This window comes from Diabrotica virgifera, chromosome 6 (genome assembly GCF_917563875.1).
Source record: "Diabrotica virgifera virgifera chromosome 6, PGI_DIABVI_V3a".
NCBI classification, from domain to species: domain Eukaryota; kingdom Metazoa; phylum Arthropoda; class Insecta; order Coleoptera; family Chrysomelidae; genus Diabrotica; species Diabrotica virgifera.
The window spans coordinates 235,449,957-235,473,167 of NC_065448.1; the positions used below are offsets into that span (position 1 = coordinate 235,449,957).

General features: G+C 33.0%; 1 protein-coding gene across 1 annotated transcript; it reads right to left on the minus strand.

The window, feature by feature from the left end:
- Nucleotides 1-8,064: 8,064 nt before the first annotated feature.
- On the minus strand, nt 8,065-21,125 carry LOC126887328 (retinol dehydrogenase 12-like). The gene is made up of 4 exons (XM_050654780.1): nt 20,872-21,125; nt 12,908-13,270; nt 12,726-12,854; nt 8,065-8,532 (listed from the first exon to the last, which is right to left on the minus strand). Exons 1-4 carry the CDS (start codon nt 20,987-20,989, stop codon nt 8,183-8,185), a joined length of 960 nt encoding a protein of 319 aa, XP_050510737.1. The 5' UTR covers nt 20,990-21,125; the 3' UTR covers nt 8,065-8,182.
- Nucleotides 21,126-23,211: the final 2,086 nt, after the last annotated feature.

Genomic DNA, 23,211 nt, shown 5'->3' on the forward strand with positions numbered 1-23,211 from the left:
TTTATAGTGCTTATTTAAAACGCTAAAAATAATTTTTTGCAAATTTGTGTTTAAAGTTTTATGTATAATTATTTAAATAACTAGGGGGTCAAATTTAATTTAGTAAGTCTTATGTGAAAGATTTACCCTTCAACTTTGCAAAAAACATCCTATAGTCCTTCAATGGTAATTGAATGACCTCAGCAGTTAAAAAAGTAATTTTTTTGCAAAAATGACCCCTTTTTAATTAATTAAACAATGATCCCCTTGTATAATTTGAATACTTTCTTGAAAATATCTTTTGTACCCACCTAAACTTTCATATAAAATTTGTTTCAACCTGTACGAATTTACATTTTGATTTACATGTAGTGTAATTTTATTTTACTAGACTAATTCCATATAACCAAACCATAGACTAGATACATATTATCATAGACAGAGTGTCATTCAGAACGAAGTGATGACACCATCTTTTTTATTTGGCTCAGTGCTGTTTCACTCTTTCGAATAGTAAAGCTGCGACAGTAGTCATCCCCTCCCGTGACTATACTCACACTTAAAATGTCATCTTAGTTTCTCGATACAATGTGCTAGAAAGAGATAGCACCAAACCAGTCCAATAGATCTTGTCGTCAGGAAGCGTGGAGGGTAGGCTCACTCTACATATTATGTTAATATACCTCTATGAACCAAACCGGCATTCCATATAACAAAAAAAATTCAGAAGTTGGATTTTGAGAGGAAGGATTGTAGGTAGGCTCTTAGAGGTGAAAAGTTGCTTCATGCTAGTGAACGACTCTCTTGTCTTTTCTATTCTTATACGTATTTCTTTCACTTGATCCCAACTTGAATTAATTAACTGTTGTTCCTAAGTAGGTATACGAATTTACGTGTTGAATTCTTTGATTGTCTAATATCAGTTGTCTTGGTCGTTGTTGGGTTTTGCTTACGTACTAACATCTATTTGGTTTTTGTGATGTTTAGTTTGAGTTCGTATTGTGCACTTATTCTTTGTATCTTACTGATAGGGCAACTCAACTCCTCCATGCTACTCACTAGAATCACAGTGTCATTAGCATACCTTATGTTATTAATTATTTCTCTAAGACAGGGGTTCTCAATATGTGGTACATGTGCCACTGGTGGTACATTTCATTAGGTGCGGTGGTACACAAAACGCAAAACCACAACCAAAATTCAGCATATTTGTAGTTAATTAGATTATCTACCTCCATAGATACTTCAGTTAGGTGGTACCAAAAATAATTATAAGAATTTTGGTGGTACACGGCTCAAAAACATTGAAAACCACTGCTCTAAGACTAATAGGAAATGAAAATATTTTTTACAACGCAACATCTTATGAGGTCACAACTTCTCTCACGAACTGCAAAAATCCAGATATATAAGACCATAATACGACCATATGTAACGCGTTCGTTGCGTTGTTGCTCCAAGGTAACTAAATCAGTCGAAGAAAAGAGTCCGCTTTTTAAGACATTTTTATTTGGAATCAAAACATACAAAAGATAAGATAATTAGCCTTAATTACTCATTAATTTCGTTAATAAAATATATTTATAATCTACGCATCGAGCTTTCTGTTCGGGCCGAGCGATGTGACGATATTTTGTACATGAATAATAGTGCAGTCACTGAAGGTTTTCACCTCCGATTTCGTTGAATCTCCATCGATTTTCATGAAAATTGGTGAGCAGTTAGAGGATATCTCAAGGAACATAGGTGACATGATGCTAACTTGCGCTTTTACCCTGGGGGTGGATGCCACCCCTCTTCTGGGGTGAAAATTATTTTATTAAAAATAATACCATAACTCTATAGAGGGACAAATTCTAAGCAGAATTTGTTATATTAAGTTATTAACATAAAATCAATACTTTTTGAGTTATTAAAGATCACATATTTTATTTTTTTGTAAAAAATTGCATCTTTTAAAGCTGTTTTTCACGTATAACCCAAAAACTATTAGCTTTTACAAAAAAGTTGTTCTTAACAAAATTGAACACAATAAAAAATTGAATACAATATTCACACAAAATACTAAACTAATGTTAATTCAAAGTGAGTTATAGGTAATTGAATGTATATTTTTTTCGATGAGTACTCAAATCTAAGTATTCAAGCTTCAATAACGTGAAAACGATGCATTTTACAAAATATACCTGTTAGTGGAGTCAATGAAGGTTTTCACCTCCGATTTCGTTGAATCTCCATCGATTTTCATGAAAATTGGTAAGTATGTAGAGGATACCTCAAGAAATAAAGGTGACATGGTGCCAACTTTCGCTTTTACCCTGGGGGGGGATGCCACCCCTTCTCGGGGGTGGAAATTATTTTATTAAAAATAATCCCACTAATCGATAGAGGGACAAATTATAATTAAAATTTTTTATATAAAGTTATTCCAATAAATCAATAGTTTTTGAGTTATTAAAGATCAAAAGTTTTGATTTTTCCTGAAAAAATCCATGTTTTAAAGCAATTTTTCACAAATAACTCAAAAACCATAAGTTTCTTCAAAAAAGTTGTTATTACCAAAATCGAAGATAATATAAAAATAAATGAGCTCCTTATTCGAAAAATCCTTTATTACATATACAAAGTGAGTTATATGCAATTGAATGTATATTTTTTCCGTGAGTACTCAAATCTTAGTATTCAAGCTTAAATAAGGAAAACGATGCACTTTGTTAAATATAGACACTAAACATTTTAGTAAAGTACTTAAAGGTAACTATCAAAAAGCTATATAAGAAGTCGATAGCATCAAAATTAAGCAAGTTATGATGGAAATAAGAGGACCCTTTCAGATTTTTTAGGGAAGAATGAAAAATGAAACATACGTCATTTCCACAAAAATTAAAATTTATAGTAACCCATTAAAAACTTTATTTATTTTAACATGAGTAATAACTTCAACAATTTTGACCGGTTTAGAATGCATATTTTTGAAAAAAAATACGATTAAAAAAAATTATAACTTTTCAAATTTTCGTGAATTTCATTTTCTTTTGATAATAACTCCAAAAATACTCGATATACTTAAAAAATGGCAGAGAACAAAATTTTAGTTTTAACTTTATTTAAGCTTTTTCTTTTTTTAATATTTTTTTACGACTAAAAATAACCGAGATAGAAGCATTTAAAACCTAAATTTTACTGCGAGAACCATGTAAGCGGGGCCCTTTCACCTTGTATTTAAAAAAAATAAAGGATTTAGAAAATTATGTTTAATACAGTGTTATAGACCTTTTACTTAGCTTTGTAATGGTTTTTAGATTAATCTCATATTTCGAAAATTAACGGAGTTATTTAAAAAAAAACAATAACATTTTCTTTGAAAAAATTTTATAGCGGAGATTTTGTATGTATACAGGTTGTGGGAAGTCAAATTAGTCGTTTGTTGTAGGAGATACGAAAAAAGTTTATTTAGGTGAGATTGGGGCATAGATAATATCAGAATTTAAATACATTTCCAAATATACAGGGCCACCCATATTGACAGGGTGAAACAAAATTATCTTTTGTTTAATGGAACACCCTGTATATTTTTACATTTTTGGATTCTCCTCTATGTTTTATTTCTTAAAATATCAGGTTTTGTGATGTTATACGAAGTAGTTTAAAAGATAATTACGTTTTTTTCAAATTTCATAGCAATATTCACCCCCTGTATAATTGTAGTGATTTGACATCAGAAAATCAATTTATGTTCAAGTGATTTTTAATATAGTCTATTATTGTTAAAAATTATTAATCTAGCAAAACGTTTAATTTTAGCTAATACAGGGTTGGTCGAAACTGAATGGGTGTTTTCTCAAAGTTTGAGAGTATGAGTTTTCTCAAACAGAGCAGCCTGTAATGTCTGTAATGAGCATTGTAATGAAATGTTATTGTATGGCACTTTATTATTTCCCACCCTACCAGTGAGAACTGAATTAATTTTTGAAATCCCTAACTTTATGTCTTTAATTATTTTAAATATTGTAAACGATTAAAAAACAATCAAATTAAATTGAAATGAATAACCAGTGTATATCTTCCACATTTACTTCATATTTAACGTAGCCTGTTCCATAACATTGCACAGATTATTATCCCTGTATAGCAACGATATACCATGAATATGACTTCATACTTGAGAAATGTCCTATATCCAGTCTCACAAAAAAAAGGGATTCCTCAAACATAATATATATGCAGACAAAATCAGCCAAAGTGATTTGCGATATCTAATTATAGGCCGTACCAAGTTGGTTTTGTTGAATATAGCATGAAAGCACGACGATACTTTAGTGATAAGCGTATTTTTCGTAGTAGCTATAGTATGTTGTTTTATATTATGTATTACCTATATTAAATTAGTTTTAGTATGTTTCGTTTATCTAAAAAAATGTAAAATAAACAAAAATTATGTTTTTCTTGTAGTTGTTTTTTCGTATAGATATTGTTTTATTTTGTAGTAAATTGAATTTAGTTTTAGTATGTTCCGTTTGTTTGTAGAATTATATTTAATTAGATTTGCTTTAATTACTAAAATAAATAAATTTTCAATTATATTTTATGTATTTGTGGAAAAGGAAACCTAGCATTAGCGGCCACATTTCTATAACGGCCAATTGTTTTCTATTTTTAGTGGCCGTTATTGTCAGGTTTTACTGTACCAATAATATTTTATTAAATTATGAAATATTATTTAAATAAAAAATTTATAAACTTGATAAAAGAAAGTTTGCTTAGAATTTACTCCTCTATCTAATTATGGGGTTATTTTTAATAAAATAGTGTTCACCCATGAGAAGGGGTAACATGCACCCCCAGGATAAAAGCGCAAGTTGGTACCACATCATTTTTGTTTCTTGAGGTATCCTCTAACTACTTACCAATTTTCATGAAAACTGATGGAGGTTCAACGAAATCAGGGGTGAAAACCTTCAGTGACTGCCTTTTTGGGAATATAAAAGAATAATTTTTTTCGTGATTGTCGATTTGCAAATTTTCTAATTTTTGGTTGCTATAAGGTTTGAAAAATTAATAAAAATTATAAATCAGGCACATAAATGTAAAAAAACTATTTATTTTACTTAATTAAACGAGATTGCTTGAGCCAGAATGCTGAAATCTGCATTTTTATCATTAAAAAAAGGTGGATTTCACCCCTAAAATGCAGAAAGCGCAACTTGGTGCCATATCAATTTTGTTTTTTGAGGTATCCTCTAACTAATCAACAATTTTCATGAAAATCGATGAAGGTTCAAAGAAATCGTGGGTGAAAACATTCAGTGACTACACTTTCAGAAATATAGAAGAATAAGGTTTTCGTGATTTTCGACTTGTTAATTTTCGGATTTTTGGTTGCTATAAGGTTTGTAAAATTAAAAAAAAATGTAATTCATGCACATAAATATAAAAAAAATATTTATTTTTCTTAATTAAACGAGATTACTTGCGCCATAATGCGGAAATCTGCATTTTTTACAATTTAAAAAGTATTGCACCCCTAAAATGCAAAAGCGCAAGTTGATGCTATATAACTTTTATTGCTTGAGGTATCCTCTAACCACTTACCGATTTTCATGAAAATCGATGAAGGTTCAACGAAATAGGAAGTGGAAACTTACAGTGACTGCACTTTCAGAAATCTAAAAAATAATTTTTAAAAAAGGGGTGTATTTCACCCTTAAAATGCAAAAAGCGCAAGTTGGCACTATGTCACCTTTGTTCCTTGAGGTATTCTTTAACCACTCACCAATTTTTATGAAAATCGATGGAGGTTCAACGAAATCTGAGGTAATAACTCATATCCACCTTCATTGACTCCACTATGTTTAACATTTATCAAAGTACTTTAGAATAGCATCAGAATTAAGCAAGTTATGATGAAACTAAGAGAACCCTTTCGATTTTTTTAGGAAAAAGTGAAAAATAAAACATACGCCATTTCCACAAATATTAAAACTTGTAGTAATCCTTACAAAAATTTCTTTGTATTAGCATAAGTAATGATTTTAACAATTTTCACCGATTTAGAATGCATATTTTTGAAAAAAATCAGAATTTTTAAAATTATCGTCATATTCATTCTCTTTTGATAATAACTATAAAAATACTCAATATACGTAAAAAATGGTAAATAACCAAATTTTAGTTTTTTCTATATCAAATATTATACCTCTCTTACCATTTTTGTAGGGTGAAAAATAACCGAGATAGAAACGTTTAAAGCTTAAATTTTGCTGCGAGAACCATTATGTAACCGTGGCCATTTAATCTTTGATATTTAAGAAAGTAAGGGGTTTGAAAGATGATATTTAACGTGTTTTAATAGCCCTTAGAATTACCTTTCAAAGCGTTTTTAGGTGAACATGATATCTTAAAAATTAATGGAGTTATTAAAAAAAATCGATAACATTTTTGGAAAAAATTTTTAAAAGATAAAGTTTGAAAAATGTTTGGAGCATAAAAATTTTAATGCTATTAACTTGATCGGTACCTACCTCATTTGATAGATATTTCTAAGTACTTTCACAAATGTTTAATAAGTTTATGCTATAAAATGCATCATTTTCCCGTAATTTAAGCTTGAATACTTAGATTTGGGTACTCGCCGAAAAAAATATGCATTCAATTACCTATAACCTGAATGGGACGTTTCGATGCCGCCGGTTCATCGCCGGTCGTTTCGATGCCGCCGGTTCATCGCCAGTCCATTTCATCGCCGTCATATCTCGCATTTCCTAGAATTCCTAATTAATACTAAAAATAACTAATAATTGTAACTGTCGAAAATTCGGAAATATATCAGATAGCGATTAATTGACTGGCGATGAATCGGCCGGCATCGGCATCGAACTGGCGGCATCGAAACGGCGGCGATGAAACGTCCTAGACCCCCTATAACTCACTTTTAGTTAATACTAAAAGGTTTTTTAGTAAGGAGTTTATTTAATTTTTTGTTAGCTTCAATTTTAGTAATAACTTTTTTGAAAAAACTTATAGTTTTTGAGTTATCTATGAAAAATCGGTTAAAAACATGCATTTTTCTTACGAAAAATTAAAATTTTTGATCTTTAATAACTCAAAAAGTTTTGATTTATTTTAATAACTTTATATAACAAATTTTGCTTAGAATTTGTCCCCCTATTTAATTATGGGGTTATTTTTAATAAAATAATTTTCACCCCGAGAAGGGGTGGCATCCACCCCCAGGGTAAAAGCGCAACATGGCACCATGTCAACTTTGTTTTTTGAGATATCCTCTAACCACTCACCAATTTTCATGCAAATCGATGGAGGTTCAACGAAATCGGAGCTAATAGCTCATATCCACCTTCAGTGACTCCACTATGAATGATTTTGACGATCGCGTGAAATAGGAATTGCTTTTATTAATACGACATGAATGTATGAGGAAAGGGAAGAAAGGGAATCTCGCTCAGCTCGCCAGATGAAAAGACATATTAGGGATATACGATCACTGCTCGTATAAAGGAAATGTAAAAGGATAGGTAAGAGGAAAACTGTCGAATTCGCTCAGCTCGCCAAAACGACAGCGAAAAATGGTAGGAAACTACTACCTACATAAACTCACCTCTTGTACCCGGCTGTTGTCTATTATTCTTCTGGACACTAAATCCTTCGAGTGATATATGGTTCTTGCAGAAATTGCTTGACAAATGAATGTAGACGCAGATACAACATAACGAGTTAGTCTTTCTTCGTAAAGGAAAATCTAATAAGATATATATTAAGATCAATAGACTAAGATGGACAGGGCATGTAATACACAGTACCAACAATCGCCTTTATAAACAATTGCTTTTATAAACTTTATTGTGGAAAAGACCAGATGCACAAGCTGTAGGACGGCCTAGAAAAAGGTGGAAAAATGCAGTCCAAGTGGATCTGGAGAGAATAGGAGTGAAACAATGAGAAATAGTGGCACAGGACCGACAAACATGGAAAGCAACAGTAACGCGGAAAAGACTCACGGAGAATTGTAACGCAATTGATGATAATAATGATGGTGATGATGATTTGGAAATATCAAGGGTTTCAGTATAATAGTTCTAATATTTTTAATAAATACAATGTTACATTATATCACAAACCTTAATAACTAAAAAATTATACACAATTTTTAATTCACACTTAAATATTAACTTTCAAAGACTTGGTACTAAGACGTATTCGTCTCTACGAATGGGTTGAAATCTTCCTTTAGTCCAACATAACCCAGACTTAAAACCCACAAATCTTTGGCAAGCTTTTCGTCGTACGCATCCCGAGAAGGTTCGAGCGGTTTGCACTCAGCATAATAAAGACCAGTTTCTGTTGAGCATTTTTCGTCTACTGCGCAGTAGATCGAAGTTTCTGCCCCTTGATCAGGGTTCTTCGCAAAAACTTTGAAGAGGTTTCGCCACAGCCAGTACATTCCGGGGAATACAGTCTCGTCAAAATGTCGGCCTGCTTCTGTAGATACTGCACCGGGATGAGCTGCGTACACAGTTATGCCTTTGACGTTGTTTTCTAAAAAAAAATAAGGTCAAAACTGGTTATGTAATTTATACATTATAAAAAACATGTAATGTGTTGAAAAACAAAAATATACCAATAAATCTAGAGAAAAGGGTATTCAATAGAGTTGTATTCTACCAGTTATGACTTATGGAATGGAGACCATCACATTTACAGAGGTATCAGCCAATATATTGAGAACGACACAGAGGGCAATCTAACGAGCTATTTTAGCAGTATCTCTGAGGGAACATTTTCGAAATGAAGACTTGCGTAGAAGGACGAAGGTGGAAGATCCCAGGCAACCAAGTGACGTCATATAACGTTGAGGAAACGTCAGTTTTTGGTTGAATATAACACGTGTTTGAACATTACGTCATATAGACGTCTTTTGTAGGTGATTTTAAATACGTAAGATTAATGACGTTAAAATTACGTTTAAAAAACGTTTTAATTTTAGACAGCCTAAGTCTGACGTCACAAAATTGGGAGGAGCTTGTTTGTTTGTATTGACTCCAAACAATTTCGTTTGGGTATAGATAACGCTAAATGTTCATAAGAAATTTCTCATTTATTGTTTACGTGGTTTGTGCTTGTGTGATAAAATAAGACTTTTCATTTAGATATTTAGTTGAAGAAACGTGTAAATTAAGCGATTTTTATATGTTTTTGCTCAGTGAGTTAGTTTAATGCAGTAATTCTTCTTTGACAACTATTTGAGGTTATGTTTATTTGTTTTTAATTAAGCGTTAAATGAAGACATTAAGACAGCGTTAAATTAAGATATTAGTATGCTGGATAACTTGTTAATAAATTATTTATTAGTTTCATATATATGTTGTTTTAATTTTGACACAGTAAGTAGGTATATATAACTAGTGAAAATTCTAAAATGTGAGGGCTGGTACAATCATGCAGAATTAGTGATGCTTCTAGCCTAGCGCACAAGCGATCTTAAACAAGTGGTAGTACTTATATCTTCGACACATGGGACGTCGGCCTATAGGTTTCATGTTATGTACCTACTTTTTATACTATTTTGAAACATCTGAAAGAGGTCACTTTTTGAAAGTATTAAAGACGTGATTTTACCGACGTGAAAAAAACGTAGATACGATTACGTTTTAAAATAGTCACAATTATGACGTCAAATCGATGAGACAAATACACGTGATTTTCAACGTCAGTACTACGTCATAGAAACACGTCAATTGGTCATTTTTATGACGTGTTATCTACGTTATAAAAACGTCGTTTGGTTGCCTGGGATGTAACTGGAAGAATTTCGCAAATGAAATGGAACTAGGTAGGATACGTGGCACTACAAAACATCGAAAGGTGGACGAGAAACATTGTACATTGGAGACCACGCTAGCATAGTCGTAGTAGAGGAAAGCCACAAAAACGATGGCTAGACGACATCAAAGCAAAAATGGGAAGAAACTGGCACCAAATAGCACAAAACAGAGAAGAATGGAGAACTCATGGGGAAGCCTTTGTCCAGGAGTGGGTGCAAACAGGCTGAAGAAGAAGAAGAAGAAGAACATATTGTTACACTTCTTTAGAATCACTTTTATTGAAAACAGCAAGCAATATTACAATACATCTAACAACTTTAACTAAATGACAGGACTATTCAATAACTCAATTCAGTTCAAGATCTTACGCGATATTTCAGGACATTTCGATGCCATCTATAACTTTGTAGATACACCTTCTTTTTCCTCAAGAGACTTTTCTAATGGAATAAATCTTACTGATCTATCTATCAGTGACACCGACTGGAGCTAACAGGGAGGATCAGTTCCATGCTACCTTCGGTTTACTTTTAGACGAAAATTGGAAGCAGTAGATTAGGTCGTTTAATTTCTACAGGACAGTGTATGGGCCCTCTTACTTCGTGGCAATCTTGGGGAAAGAAGAAGTTGTCAACACATATAGGATTAACAAAGGCTACGTTGCTCAGAATCGGTTAAGGATGTGGGGTGATTCTATACATTTTTTTATTAGCTGGGAAATAGATACGATAGTTAATAGACCAAGAATGAAAAAAAGTGAAAATAGCTACTAGAGCTAAACTAGGACATAATCACGGCTTAAACTCACAGGCTCTTAATTTTAAAAGAGGCATCCCCCTCAGTGGCGGCTCATGATTTTTACAATAGGGGAGACTATACCTAACTCTAAAATATCTAGACAAATTTGAACTAGCAAAAAAAATGTGCCAAAAAATGAAATGTAAGGCCCCATTTTTTGACCATTTTTTATTTACATTTCTTAATATCATCATAATTCATAATTTCATAATATCATATCATTTTAAAAATAATTAGTCTAATTGTAAAAGTTTAATACCAAAGTTTGTTTCGTTTAATTGTTAACAATTCCATCTTTGTAAGTAGATATGCACATCAAAATAAATAGGTACAGATTTGAAGTTTTGCAGTCCATACAGGTTGAAGGTTCACATTTTTGAAGATACTCAACTGAATTTTTTTAATTCTAAACGCGGCCTACTGCGAATCCAAAAACATGATAAATTACCGATATTTTTTGCTTTGCGTTACAAATACATATTGGAAAAAGTTATTTGAAGAAGTTGTTCCAAATATTATTCTAACCCCAAATACCAAATTTCATAACAAATTTCGCACTTTTAGTTTTTTCATTATTTTTAGTCAGGACCCTAAAATTCGTTGTCCCGAGATGCACACAACGGCAACGGAGCCGAGAAGCTAGTTAGCCTCCGTTGGTAAATCTCCGGGCAGCGTGTGATGGCACCTTAGATGCCACTGTTAGGAGACCGGATCTCCTTAAACGCCTGCTGCGCTGCGCGGAGCATTAGCAACGGAGGCTGGCCGGCTTCTCGGCTCCGTTCATGCATCTCGGGATAACCCAGGGTCCTGCCTAAAATAATAATAAAAAAACCGAGACGCAATCATGCGTTCTAATGCTATTGCTTCGTGCGTATGGATATTTAGTGATAATATGGAATGTACACGTTGTATAATAGTGAGAGTGCTTGTTGTTTTTCGCGATTCAAGATAAACAAAACAGTGTAGCGTGTGTAAAAAATTTATGGGGAGGCTAAGCCTCCCTTGCCTCCTCTGACGAGCCGCCACTGATCCCCCTTATGTTTTCGTTTACTCCGAAAATATTTCCCGAAATGCACTTTCTGAAAAACAAGACAGAGTAATAATTGTAAATGAATGGTGAAGTCATCAATAATTTGCGATATGCGGACGACACAGTACTCCTATATTCTACTCAAGAAGATCTGCAAACGTTACTTGATGGTGTCATTGAGAGTTATAACAAGCAGTCTAATTCTGAACATACGGAAAATCAAAATACTCGTAATAAGTAAAAAATTGAATATAAATCCGTCTATATATGTAAATAATACCAAACTTGAGAAAGTTGATCAAATTATGTACCTTGTATATCAATTAAATTGTAACTCAGAGAGTCACGGCAAAATTGGATACAGGATTGAGTAGGTCAGAGCCACTTTTAGAAGGATTTCCAAAGTATTATGTAACAGAGACCTAAAATTGGCATTGAGAATGTGCCTACTTCTCGGTCTTACTTTATGGTATCGAGTCCTGGACTGTGAATAAAATCGATCTAAATCGTCTTGAGGCTTTCGAAATGTGGTGCTATAAAGAATTTTAAATTTCTTTCTTCTAAATTTCTCCACAATACTAAAACGTATTAGTAAGACTATACTGAGATTATAAAAAGCATAAAAAATAGAAAGATGGAGTATTTCCGATATGTAATGGGAGGTCCCAAATATAGGATTCAAGAAGAATCTCATGGTTGAAGAACTTGCGAGGTTGGTGTGGTGTTGATACAAGCGTGCTATTTAGGATGACAGTGAATAAAATTAAGACAGCTATGATGGTAACCAACGTTCTGAAAGGACATTAAACATGAGGAAGAAAATGTAGAGTCTATATTTCACTTCCATATGTAAAAACTAGCGAAAAATTTACATAGTTATACAGTTTTAACTTATATCGTCTGTTTGTTCATTATAAATTTTAATATTAAATCGTTTGAAATATTGTTGAAAAAAGTATGTTTGGCTAACAGGAGATTTTTGAAAAATTAAATGTTTTCTCTTATAAATACTATTCCATCAATTTAATTTAAAAGAAAATTCTCAAATATAGGAATGTTTCTGTTTTTAGTAAACGTACCTTCAAACTTTCGAACTAGTTCCTTAGTAAACAGAATATTCATCAGTTTACTTTCACCATAAGCTCTCATAAAAGAATACTTTCTGTCCGTAAAGTTTACATCCTTCAAATCAAACGCACCCCAGAGCACTACAAAAAGAATAGAATTACTAAAAAGGAAATGCCTTTAATCATCTAGTTACTTGCGTGTGAAGCCGACGAAACATTTACTATCCTCGCTGGTGTACTCTTCATTAGAAGCGGCATTAAAAGTAAAGTAAACAAAAAGTGACCCAGGTGATTGGTTTGGAAGGTTAGCTCGTATCCATCTTCTGTCTTCGTATATGGGACACCGATGACACATGCGTTATTAATTAAAATATCCAGTTGTTTTTCGGTTTTTAGTATTGCTTCAGCACATTCCCTCACCGATTTTAAACTTGAAAGATCTAAGTGGATGGCTTTTAATTCGCCCACATTTGGGGATTGTTGGCAATGTATCTTAATATCTTCTATAGCTTCATTTGCTTTGACAATATTTCGACATGCCAATAAAACTCTTGCTCCTAAAATTATGTATAATTAATTATAACACAAAAACGGTCAAATTAAAACGTTAAAATAAAAAAATAAAAGGCTCCACGTTGGGCGCCAATCTACTTGTGTCAAACTTACTACATTACTATTTGACTTCGTGCACGACATGGCTGTCTTAGGGGGCAAATTAAAGAATTGTCTGATACGAAAAGCATTGGCTAGTTTATCGTACAACGGGACTGAGCGACAACGGGAACGTGCGCCGTCTATTGTTCTACGGCTCGTGTCGTGCACACTCCGTTCTAACATAAATCAGCCTTTAAGCCGGACTTATGTTCCAACGGGGGCGTGGACGGGACGGGCACGTTGAACGGGAAGTGCCAAAGACGTGCGATTTCTGTTGTTCTGCGCTCCCTGCCGTCCACGTCCCGGTGTAACATAAATCAGCCTTTACTCGATGTTCGCAGACCGGCTGTCTCGAAAAATTCTACCTATCTGGAGAAAAGTCTCGATCAATTTTATTTGTTTAACTCTGCGCGTCTGTCCCTCTCTATTTAATCGTTATTTCAATTAACGATTTAATTCAGACCGAGTCTAGAATATTGGGGAACATAGTGTTGGCAAATACAACCCAAGCAAATAAATAACGTTTACAAAACGTTGAAAAGACGTCATAATTATCACCACACCACGTCAGTTTGTCACGTTTTTTCGACGTCGAAAGTCACGTGAATATGTCCCACCATAACTAACGTCATTTTTATCACGTTTTAAATACGTGATATAAAAAACGTAGTTTTATGTCGTTTTTTTTAGATTAATTTTCATTTTATGGGTTTAAAAATACACAATAATAATTATTCGTATGGGTATTGTTGGTATTGCTATTTTTCATTTAACTGTTTTAAATTTAGCTTATAGGCTAAGGTATACTTACGGTGTCAAAACTGAAACAAACATAGGTATAAACTAATAAATAATTTATTAACAAATTAATTTAATTAAACTCGATAACACATAATTAGTTCATTAACAGAAAATATTCACCAAAACAAAACACATAACCTCAAACCGTTTTCAAGAAGAACTATTGCATTAAACTGTCACTACTCGAGTAGTGAGAAAAACGAATAAAAATCTCTTAATTAACATGTTTCTTCAACTAAATATCTAACTGAAAAGTCGTTTTTTTACCACACAAAGCACGTCAACAATAAATGAAAAATTTCTTATGACAATTTAAGCTCATAAACGTCAATATACAATATTAACATTATCAGCATTTACCCGTTAAGCTCTTTCCATTTTTGTGACGTCAGACTTGGGCTGTCCTAAATGTAAACGTATTTTTAAACGTAGGTATTTTAACGTCATTAATCTTACGTATTTAAAATCACCTACAAAAGACGTTTATACGACGTAATGTTCAAACACGTGTATATATTCAACCAAAAGCTGACGTTTCCTCGACGTTATTGACGTCATTTGGTTGCCTGGGAAGTTATCAAGACAAGCAAATCAAAACAATGTAGTAGTAGTAGTGTCCCAAAAGTAGCGAACCGGTCGAATATTTCGCGAAATAAACATCGGATCGAAAAACTGAAAAATATATGTTCAATAATTTTCAAAAATCTATCGAATGACACTAAACACGACCCCCACTCTACCCCCTGTAGGTAAGGTGGGGGATAACTTTAAAATCTTAAATAGAAACCTCCATTTTTTTTATTGCAGATTTAGATTCCTTACGTAAAAGTAAGCAACTTTTATTGTAGACATTTTTTCGAATTGTGGATAGATGGCACTATAATCGGTAAAAACGATTTATCGTCATACTCTAGATAATTTACAGAAACGGTCTAATATCTCGAGAAATACACTTCCAAATGAAAAACCAAAAAAAAACATGTTTTTAATATTCTTCAAAAACCTATCGAACCACCTCAAACACGACCCCCCCTCCACACCCTGGAGGTGAGGGTGGGAGTAACTTTAAAATCTTAAATGGGAACCCCAATTTTTATTGCAGATTTGGATTTCTCATAAAAAAATAAGTAACATTTTTTCGAAACATCTTTTAGAATTGTTGATAGATAGAGCTAGAATCGGAAAATGTAATTTATTAGCGCCATCTATCAACAATTCTAAAAAATGTTTTGAATAAATGTTACTTATTCTTTCATGAGAAATCCAAAATTGCAATAAAAAATGGGGGTTCCTATTTAAGATTTTAAAGTTACCCACACCCCCACCTCCACGGTGCGGAGTGGGGGGAGTCGTGTTTGGTGTCTTTCGATAGGTTTTTGAAAAATATTACAAACGTGTTTTTTGGTTTTTCATTTGAAAGTGTATTCCTCGAGATATTAGATCATTTCTATAATTTACCTATGGTATCACGATAAACCGTTTTCACCGATTATAGCGCCATCTATCCACAATTCGAAAAAATGTTTCGAATAAAAGTTGCTTACTTTTACATAAGGAATCCAAATCTGCAATAAAAATGGGGGTTTCCGTTTAAGATTTTAAAGTTACCCCCCACCCCTCCTCCAGGGGGTGGAGTGGGGAGTCGTGTTTAATGTCATTCGATAGATTTTTGAAAAATATTGAATACGTATTTTTCAGTTTTTCGATCCGATGTTCATTTCGCGAAATATTCGACCGTTCCGCTACTTTTGGGACACCCTATATAAGTTTTGTTCTGGCTTTAAGCTCAGTCGTCAGCAGGGCCCCCGTAACCGGGCGGTACATTTACAGATGCTAGCGTGTGTAGACACCAGGGTGTCTAAATAAGTTAGGGTTTGGAAAAACAGTACATTTACAGATGCTAGCGTGTGTTGACACCAGGGTGTGGAAATCAGTTAGGGTTTAACTATTTAGATGGGAAATAAGCCACAATTAAATTGAAAAAAATAATTTTATTAACGTTGCGACATTATTTATTATATGTATTATTTTTTTTTAGTAGTATTTTGTATTTTGACAACGGCACCCGCTTTGGGCGTCGAAACGTCAATAAAATTATTTTTTTCAATTTAATTGTGGCTTATTTCCCATCAAATAGTTAATTATAAAAATGCCACAAGGAAATAGCTTCAGAACAACAGTTAGGGTCTGGAAACAGTACATTTACAAATACTAACAGATTTGGATACCAGAGTGTTGAAACCAGCTGGCTTTTTTAGTGGTTATACATGCATATGTTATAGTCAAAGCCCGAATTTCAGGCACTCCTAGGTTTGACTAGGCAATCCTCAGGTCTGACTGACGGTCTTAGTCAAAGCCCGAAATAAATTACAGTTTCGGCCTTTGACTAGTCAAACCTAGGAGAGACTAAGTTGGTCAGGCAAAGGTCGAAATTTAATTTTATGAAATCGGGTTTGACTAGTCAAACCCCGATCAGCTATTAAAATGTCGTAATTTGTTAGATTAGGTTTAATAAAACGTCATTTTTTAATTGTAATATTTATTATTTTTATACTGTCGTAATTAAAATAAAAAATAGAGTTTATTCTCACATATTGATGTTGAGGCATTATGGGATTTAGAGTTACACAATAGGTTAGACCAGTGGCTTTCAATTTTTTTGAGTGATGTACCTACCACAAAATTCTTATAATTATTTTTGGTACCACCTAACTAAAATACCTATGGCGGTAGTTAATCTAATTAACTATAACTTTATATGATAAATTTTTGCTGTTTTTGCGTTTTGTGTACCACTGCACATAATGATATGTACCACCATTGGTACATGTACCAGAGATTGAGAAGCCCTGCGTTAGACCTTTTACACTTACATAATTTTGAAGAGCAATTCTTATTGCAGTAGCATTTTATAAAGCCTTGTCCCCCAAATTTAGATCTTTTGTACTAATTTCTCTTAGAGACAGAACGTCTTCGAAATTAAGAAAATTTTCTTTGCATTCCCTTATTTGTTGAAAAAAATGTGTTTATTGTTCCGTATTTCGTACCAACTCTACATAAACCGTCAACTGTTTTATCTTGTATGATACCCAAAATATTTAGAGTATCTCCTTTAGCTCTATCAAAGCTGGGAATAGCTATGGTTAAAGTATCTCTGATCGAAATTGGAGGAATTTTTTTTCACTTAATTGTTTCGTAGCATTGGCCTGGGCATAAAGACCTTCAATCGCCTTTCCCTTTATTTATTTTAATCTTTTCTGTCTTTGCACAACGCATGTCTATACCATCTGATTACAAATTATGCTCGAATATGCGTCAGAGCTCTCTTTTTGGCAAATACAACAAACCACACCTGAAGAAGTAATCTGAATTGTTTGACAATTTTCTTCCTCCACTAGTGACGACGGTCCAGGGCCTTCGTTAGTACTATGGTGATCCTTACTTTTGATAGTGCTCAGCCTACAGGTGGGTTGATATTACGAGTGTATTACATTTATGCAATGCATTGAAAATAGATAATAAAATATCTGACAATAGCACGGGCAAAATACGTAAGCGTAACCCACCTTAATGCTATGAAACAATTAAGTGAAAAAAATTTCCTGCAATTTCGAATGGAAAAACTGTTACAATACCTATCCTTAGCTTTGATAGAGTCAAAGAAGGTGCTCGAAATATTTTGGGTATCATAAAAGATAAAACAATTGACGGTTCATATAGAGTTGGTACGAAATAGGGAACAATAAACACATTTTTTCAAGAAATCGAATAAGAGAATGCAAAGAGAATTTTCTTAATTGCCTCTAAGAAAAATTAGTACAAAATATTGTAAATTTGAAGGACAAGACTTTATAAAATGCTACTGCAATAAGAAATGCTCTTCAAAATTATGTGTAAAAGGTCTAATGTATTGTGTAACTCTAAATGCCATAATGCGTCAACATCAACATGTGAGAATAAACACTAATATAAAAAAAATTATTTCGACCATATAAGAATAAAATTAAACATTAAAATTAAAAAATGACGTTTTATTAAAACTAATCTAACAAATTACGACACTTTAATAGCTGATCGGGATTTGACTAGTCAAAGCCCGATTTCATAAAATTAAATTTTGACCTTTGCCTGACCAACTTAGTCTCTCCTAGGTTTGACTAGTCAAAGGCCGAATCTGTAATTTATTTCGGGCTTTGACTAAGACCGTCAGTCAGACCTGAGGATTGCCTAGTCAAACCTAGGAGTGCCTGAAATTCGGGCTTTGACTATAACACATATACTAGATACTAACGGCTGTTGACATTGATTTTATACAATATGGTGCAAATGTCTGGAATAAATTCATTATTTCGGAAGCCAGCGACTTTAAGGAAAAATTCTGTAACAGGTCGATTTTTAATTTTAAATTATGACTTTTTGACAAATATATCAAACTAATGACGTCATCCATCTGGGAGTGATGACATAATCTATGATTTTTTAGATAAGAATAGGGGTCGCGTGCCGGCCCATTTGAAAAGTTATTCAGTTCTCTATTCAGTAACATAAATTCTAACATAATTATTTATACAGGGTGTCCAAGAAATGTTTTTTTAAATTAAATTGACATAAAAAGAAGAATGTATGTAATGTATTTAATTCAAAATACACTCTACTCCTGTCAGAAAATAGAAAAAAAGTTTTTTGATAAATAAATATTGCTTTTCGCTTAATTTTAATGTTCAAGCTGCCACCCATCTGTCTCTTGGCAGTTTGTACATTGAATTTAAGCGAAAGACAATGTTTATTTATGAAATAAACATGTTTTCTGTTTTCTGACAGCAATATAATGTATTTAAAATTAAATAAATTACATATATATCGTTCTTCTTTTTGTGTAAATTAATTTAATTCAAAATAATTTTTCTAGGACACCCTATATAAATAATTATGACAATGTTTATATTACTGAATAGAGAATTAAATAACTTTTCAAATGAGCTAGCACACGACCCCTATTCTCATTTAAAAAAAACATCGATTGCGTCATGACTCCCAGATGGATGACGTTACTAGTATGATATATATGTGAAAAAGTCATAATTTAAGATTAAAAATGGACTTGTTTCAGGATTTTTCCATAAAGTCAGTGCCTTCCGAAATAATGAATTTATTCCAGACATTTGCACTATACTGTATAAAATTAATGTCAATAGCCGTTAACATATATGCATGTATAACCACTAAAAAAGCTAGCTGGTTTCAACACTCTGGTGTCCAAATCTGTTAGTATTTGTAAATGTACTGTTTTTCCAAACCCTAACTGATTTCAACACCCTGGTGTCTATACACGCTAGCATCTGTAAATGTACTGTTTTCCAAACCCTAACTGATTTCAACACCCTGGTGTCTACACACGCTAGCATCTGTAAATATGCAACCGGGCGTGCAACGCGTGCGACGCACGCGGGCGCATCCCCCAAAGGGCGCCAAACCGAAGGTTTGGTAAATAAGAAAGATTTATTTTAAATGAGATAATCATTTTTTTATTGAAATGGTAAACTTTTTTAATATTGTATTAGAACTTTACGTATTTTTCTCTTCCTCCACAAATAGATGGAATGCCTATTATAAAACTATGTGTTCCTGAGTTAAATTTGAAACCCCTAAGTGATATAAGATGGTAGAGTAGTATAGAAGCTTTAAAGCTATTCAAATATCGTATAATTAAAATTTGTAAGAATCTTATAGATATAGCAGATATACCGTTAACGTAAAAAGTAGACAGTATTAGAATAATTGATCAAGTACCTACTAAGTTCGTTAAATAATAGATTTATGATGTTTGGTTATGTTAATGTTTTTGGTTTTTTAGTGATATTTTTACATTAAGTGACGATGATATTTAAAAAAAAGCTGTCTTGCTCTTCAACAAAAGTTAACTAGCTAACTGATCCAGTAAAAACGGAGGCGGATATTGTTACAACTGATTTATTTAGTGAGATAAAACCCGTCAAATCCTAATCTTCGGTATATATTTGAAAATATCTAATTTCATCTTCACCAAATATCATTATTTCATTAAGAAGTCTCCTTATTTTACCTGTACCTGTCGTTTCTAGTGAGAAATTATTTTCAAAATTAAAATTAATTAAAAATTATTTGTGGTCTATGTACTATGGTAGAGGAAAGATTATATCTAGGTTGCCAATATTAGATAGCAAGAGCTCGTCAATAAAATTTACTTTGAAGATACATATTATAAAAGAATTTGCTACAGGTAATCTAGAAAACCCGCCATTTAATTCAATTTAGAGTAAAGGTATCGATTTCTACATTTAACTAACATATTAATGTTTTTTGTTTTTAGCCATCATCAGCAAATCAGATACAAGAAAAATAAAATTTGATTTCGTGTAATTACTGTTGTTTTATAACAAGTAAAAAATAAAAAATTATAGATTTATTTCATAAGTGAATACCTATAGTAGATTTAAAGGGCGCTAAAATATGTGCCGCACGCGGGGGCGCCGCTCGGCCTTGCGGGGGGCCCTGGTCGTCAGATAAATGTCTCGATAATCTTGATGTAAGATTGAGCGTTTATAAATTGTAATAAATTGCAAATTGCAAACTTTGCAAATATACCTATAACTTAATAAGCGTTTAACTTTATTCAAATCATATATTATGTATCATATTATTATTACCTACTTAAATAACTTACCTCGTTCATAAAGGTTTTTCGCGGTAGCTTTTCCAATTCCCGTATTAGCTCCAGTAACAAGAACAGTTTTTCCGTTTAATTTCACATCAGAATTACATTTTCCATGTGACTGACCCATTATGAATTAATACATACAAAAATCCAGAACGTATCGTAGAGAAAAATCGTAGCGAACAACTTCGCACTTCAAACGTTTTTTGTTTACTGATGATGATGATCATGATAATCATGTTAATTGATGAGCATGAGCTACTTCATGCACATTGCACTGCGATAGTTTTAAAATAGACATGATTCGGTTCAATTGGAGTGAAATTGTGGAAATAATTTTAGCTCTGTACAGTGTGCGGCTACACACAATCGATAACAACAAAAATGTATATTTATATTTAAATTCAGTGGTGGAAAAAGTAAATATTATCTTTTAGTCAATGGCGTTCTGAAATAACATTCCTATTTATTTATTTTTCTAATCTTGATAGTATACACCAGTGGCGTAACTGTAGGAATACAGGACTGGAAAAATCCACGGGTCCCCCGGACCGAGCTCTGAAGTGACCTAATATTTTTAACAAAATTTAGTAAAAAATATAAAACAGTTCGAAGTTCCGAAGATCCGAAGGTCTAAAGACGTCTTCTTTTTTTCGGTGCCTTTTCCTTAACCTTTCAGAGTTAACGTGCGGACTATGATTCCGCTTGTCTAAATATTTGTCGATTTCTGACGATTAATTACGATCTCGGTCGTGGCGTGCTCGTTAGCTTCAGCTTCAAGTGAAGTGAGGGGATACTCTATTCAGTACTGTTGTGAGAATTGTCTTAGTGCGTTTAGTTCTGCTGCTATATTGACTTGCGAAACGTGAGTCCGCACGTTATACAAGTTGTCACAAATCTTCAGGTAAGATTCAATTTTAAAATATTTTGTTTTTAGGGTAAATATAAAAATATTTAAATCTTGAATGGGTTGCATGTGAGAGTTCATTTTAAATGAAGTAAAAGTCAGACTTACTCTCAATCTTTATTATAACTTCCGACGACCGGTTTCGCTCTTTAAAATTTGTAGAGCATCTTCAGGTCAAAGGTAACAAGTTACAAAATGCTACAAACAAAAACCAGAGTTAGGACATTGTCTGGTTGTAAAAGATGCTAAAGATCCATAAGATCAAGCCAATGTTGAATAACATACATAAAAGTAGCGAAATAGCATACCAATGCACGCACATGCATGCAATCATGAGGGGGTTGGTAAAATTTCCCCCAAGCGCACAAACATGTGCAGAAGTATGCTATATATAATCATGCAATCATAACGTGTCGTACTTACATTCGGATACAAGGTGCTACCAACTCAGTATTCATTATCATGATGTTTCTGTTGAAGTTACTTCTGAAGAACTTCAACAGAAACATCATGATATGAATACTGAGTTGGTAGCACCTTGTATCCGAATGTAAGTACGACACGTTATGATTGCATAATTATATATAGCATACTTCTGCACATGTTTGTGCGCTTGGGGGAAGTTTTACCAACCCCCCCATGATTGCATGCATGTGCATTGGTATGCTATTTCGCTACTTTTATGTATGTTATTCAACATTGGCTTGATCTTATGGATCTTTAGCATCTTTTACAACCAGACAATGTCCTAACTCTGGTTTTTGTTTGTAGCATTTTGTAACTTGTTACCTTTGACCTGAAGATGCTCTACAAATTTTAAAGAGCGAAACCGGTCGTCGGAAGTTATAATAAAGATTGAGAATAAGTCTGACTTTTACTTCATATAAAAATATTTATGTAATTTATAATTGGGAGTGATCTACTGATTACGTTTTCTGTATTGATATAAACTTATTTTTGTTACAGATTTTTTAAGATGAGTTTAGAAAAGCATCTAGCATATCTTGAAAAGCTGCATGCGGAATTTCTCTCTGATTCTGAGCCAGAAGCTGAACCTGACGATGATGATGCTAGTTTGGAAGGAGATTATGAAGAAGTATAGGACCACGATACCGACATGGAAGAAGACATTGAGGAGAGAATCTTAGAATCTCCGAGGACAGCAGCGAATATTGACTTATTTCCGCTCATTCATGTATCTACTTTGCGCAGCTCAAACATTTGTTTTTTATTTAGTCATTGTGTTTAGTTTCTTAGAAATAATTAAATTTTATCTAACTATATATATAACTCTAAATAGTTAAAATTTTATCGCTATTATAGATCACTTCATTACCTCTTTAAGTCACAGGCTTCCTGCACATGAATCCATTCATTCCAATTTTGGGTTTTTACATCATTTTGGAAAATTGGAAAATTTAACTCTCAATGAAATTGAAGCT

Bases quoted from the DNA above. Each gene is read 5' to 3' on its own strand.
- LOC126887328 (XM_050654780.1), bottom strand. From the start codon at position 20,989: ATGGGTCAGTCACATGGAAAATGTAATTCTGATGTGAAATTAAACGGA. The intron at 12,855-12,907 runs GTAACTAGATGA...TTCTTTTTGTAG, and splicing joins TTCGTCGGCTTCACACGCAA to TGCTCTGGGGTGCGTTTGAT. The intron at 8,533-12,725 runs GTACGTTTACTA...ATTTTTTTTTAG, and splicing joins ACTAGTTCGAAAGTTTGAAG to AAAACAACGTCAAAGGCATA.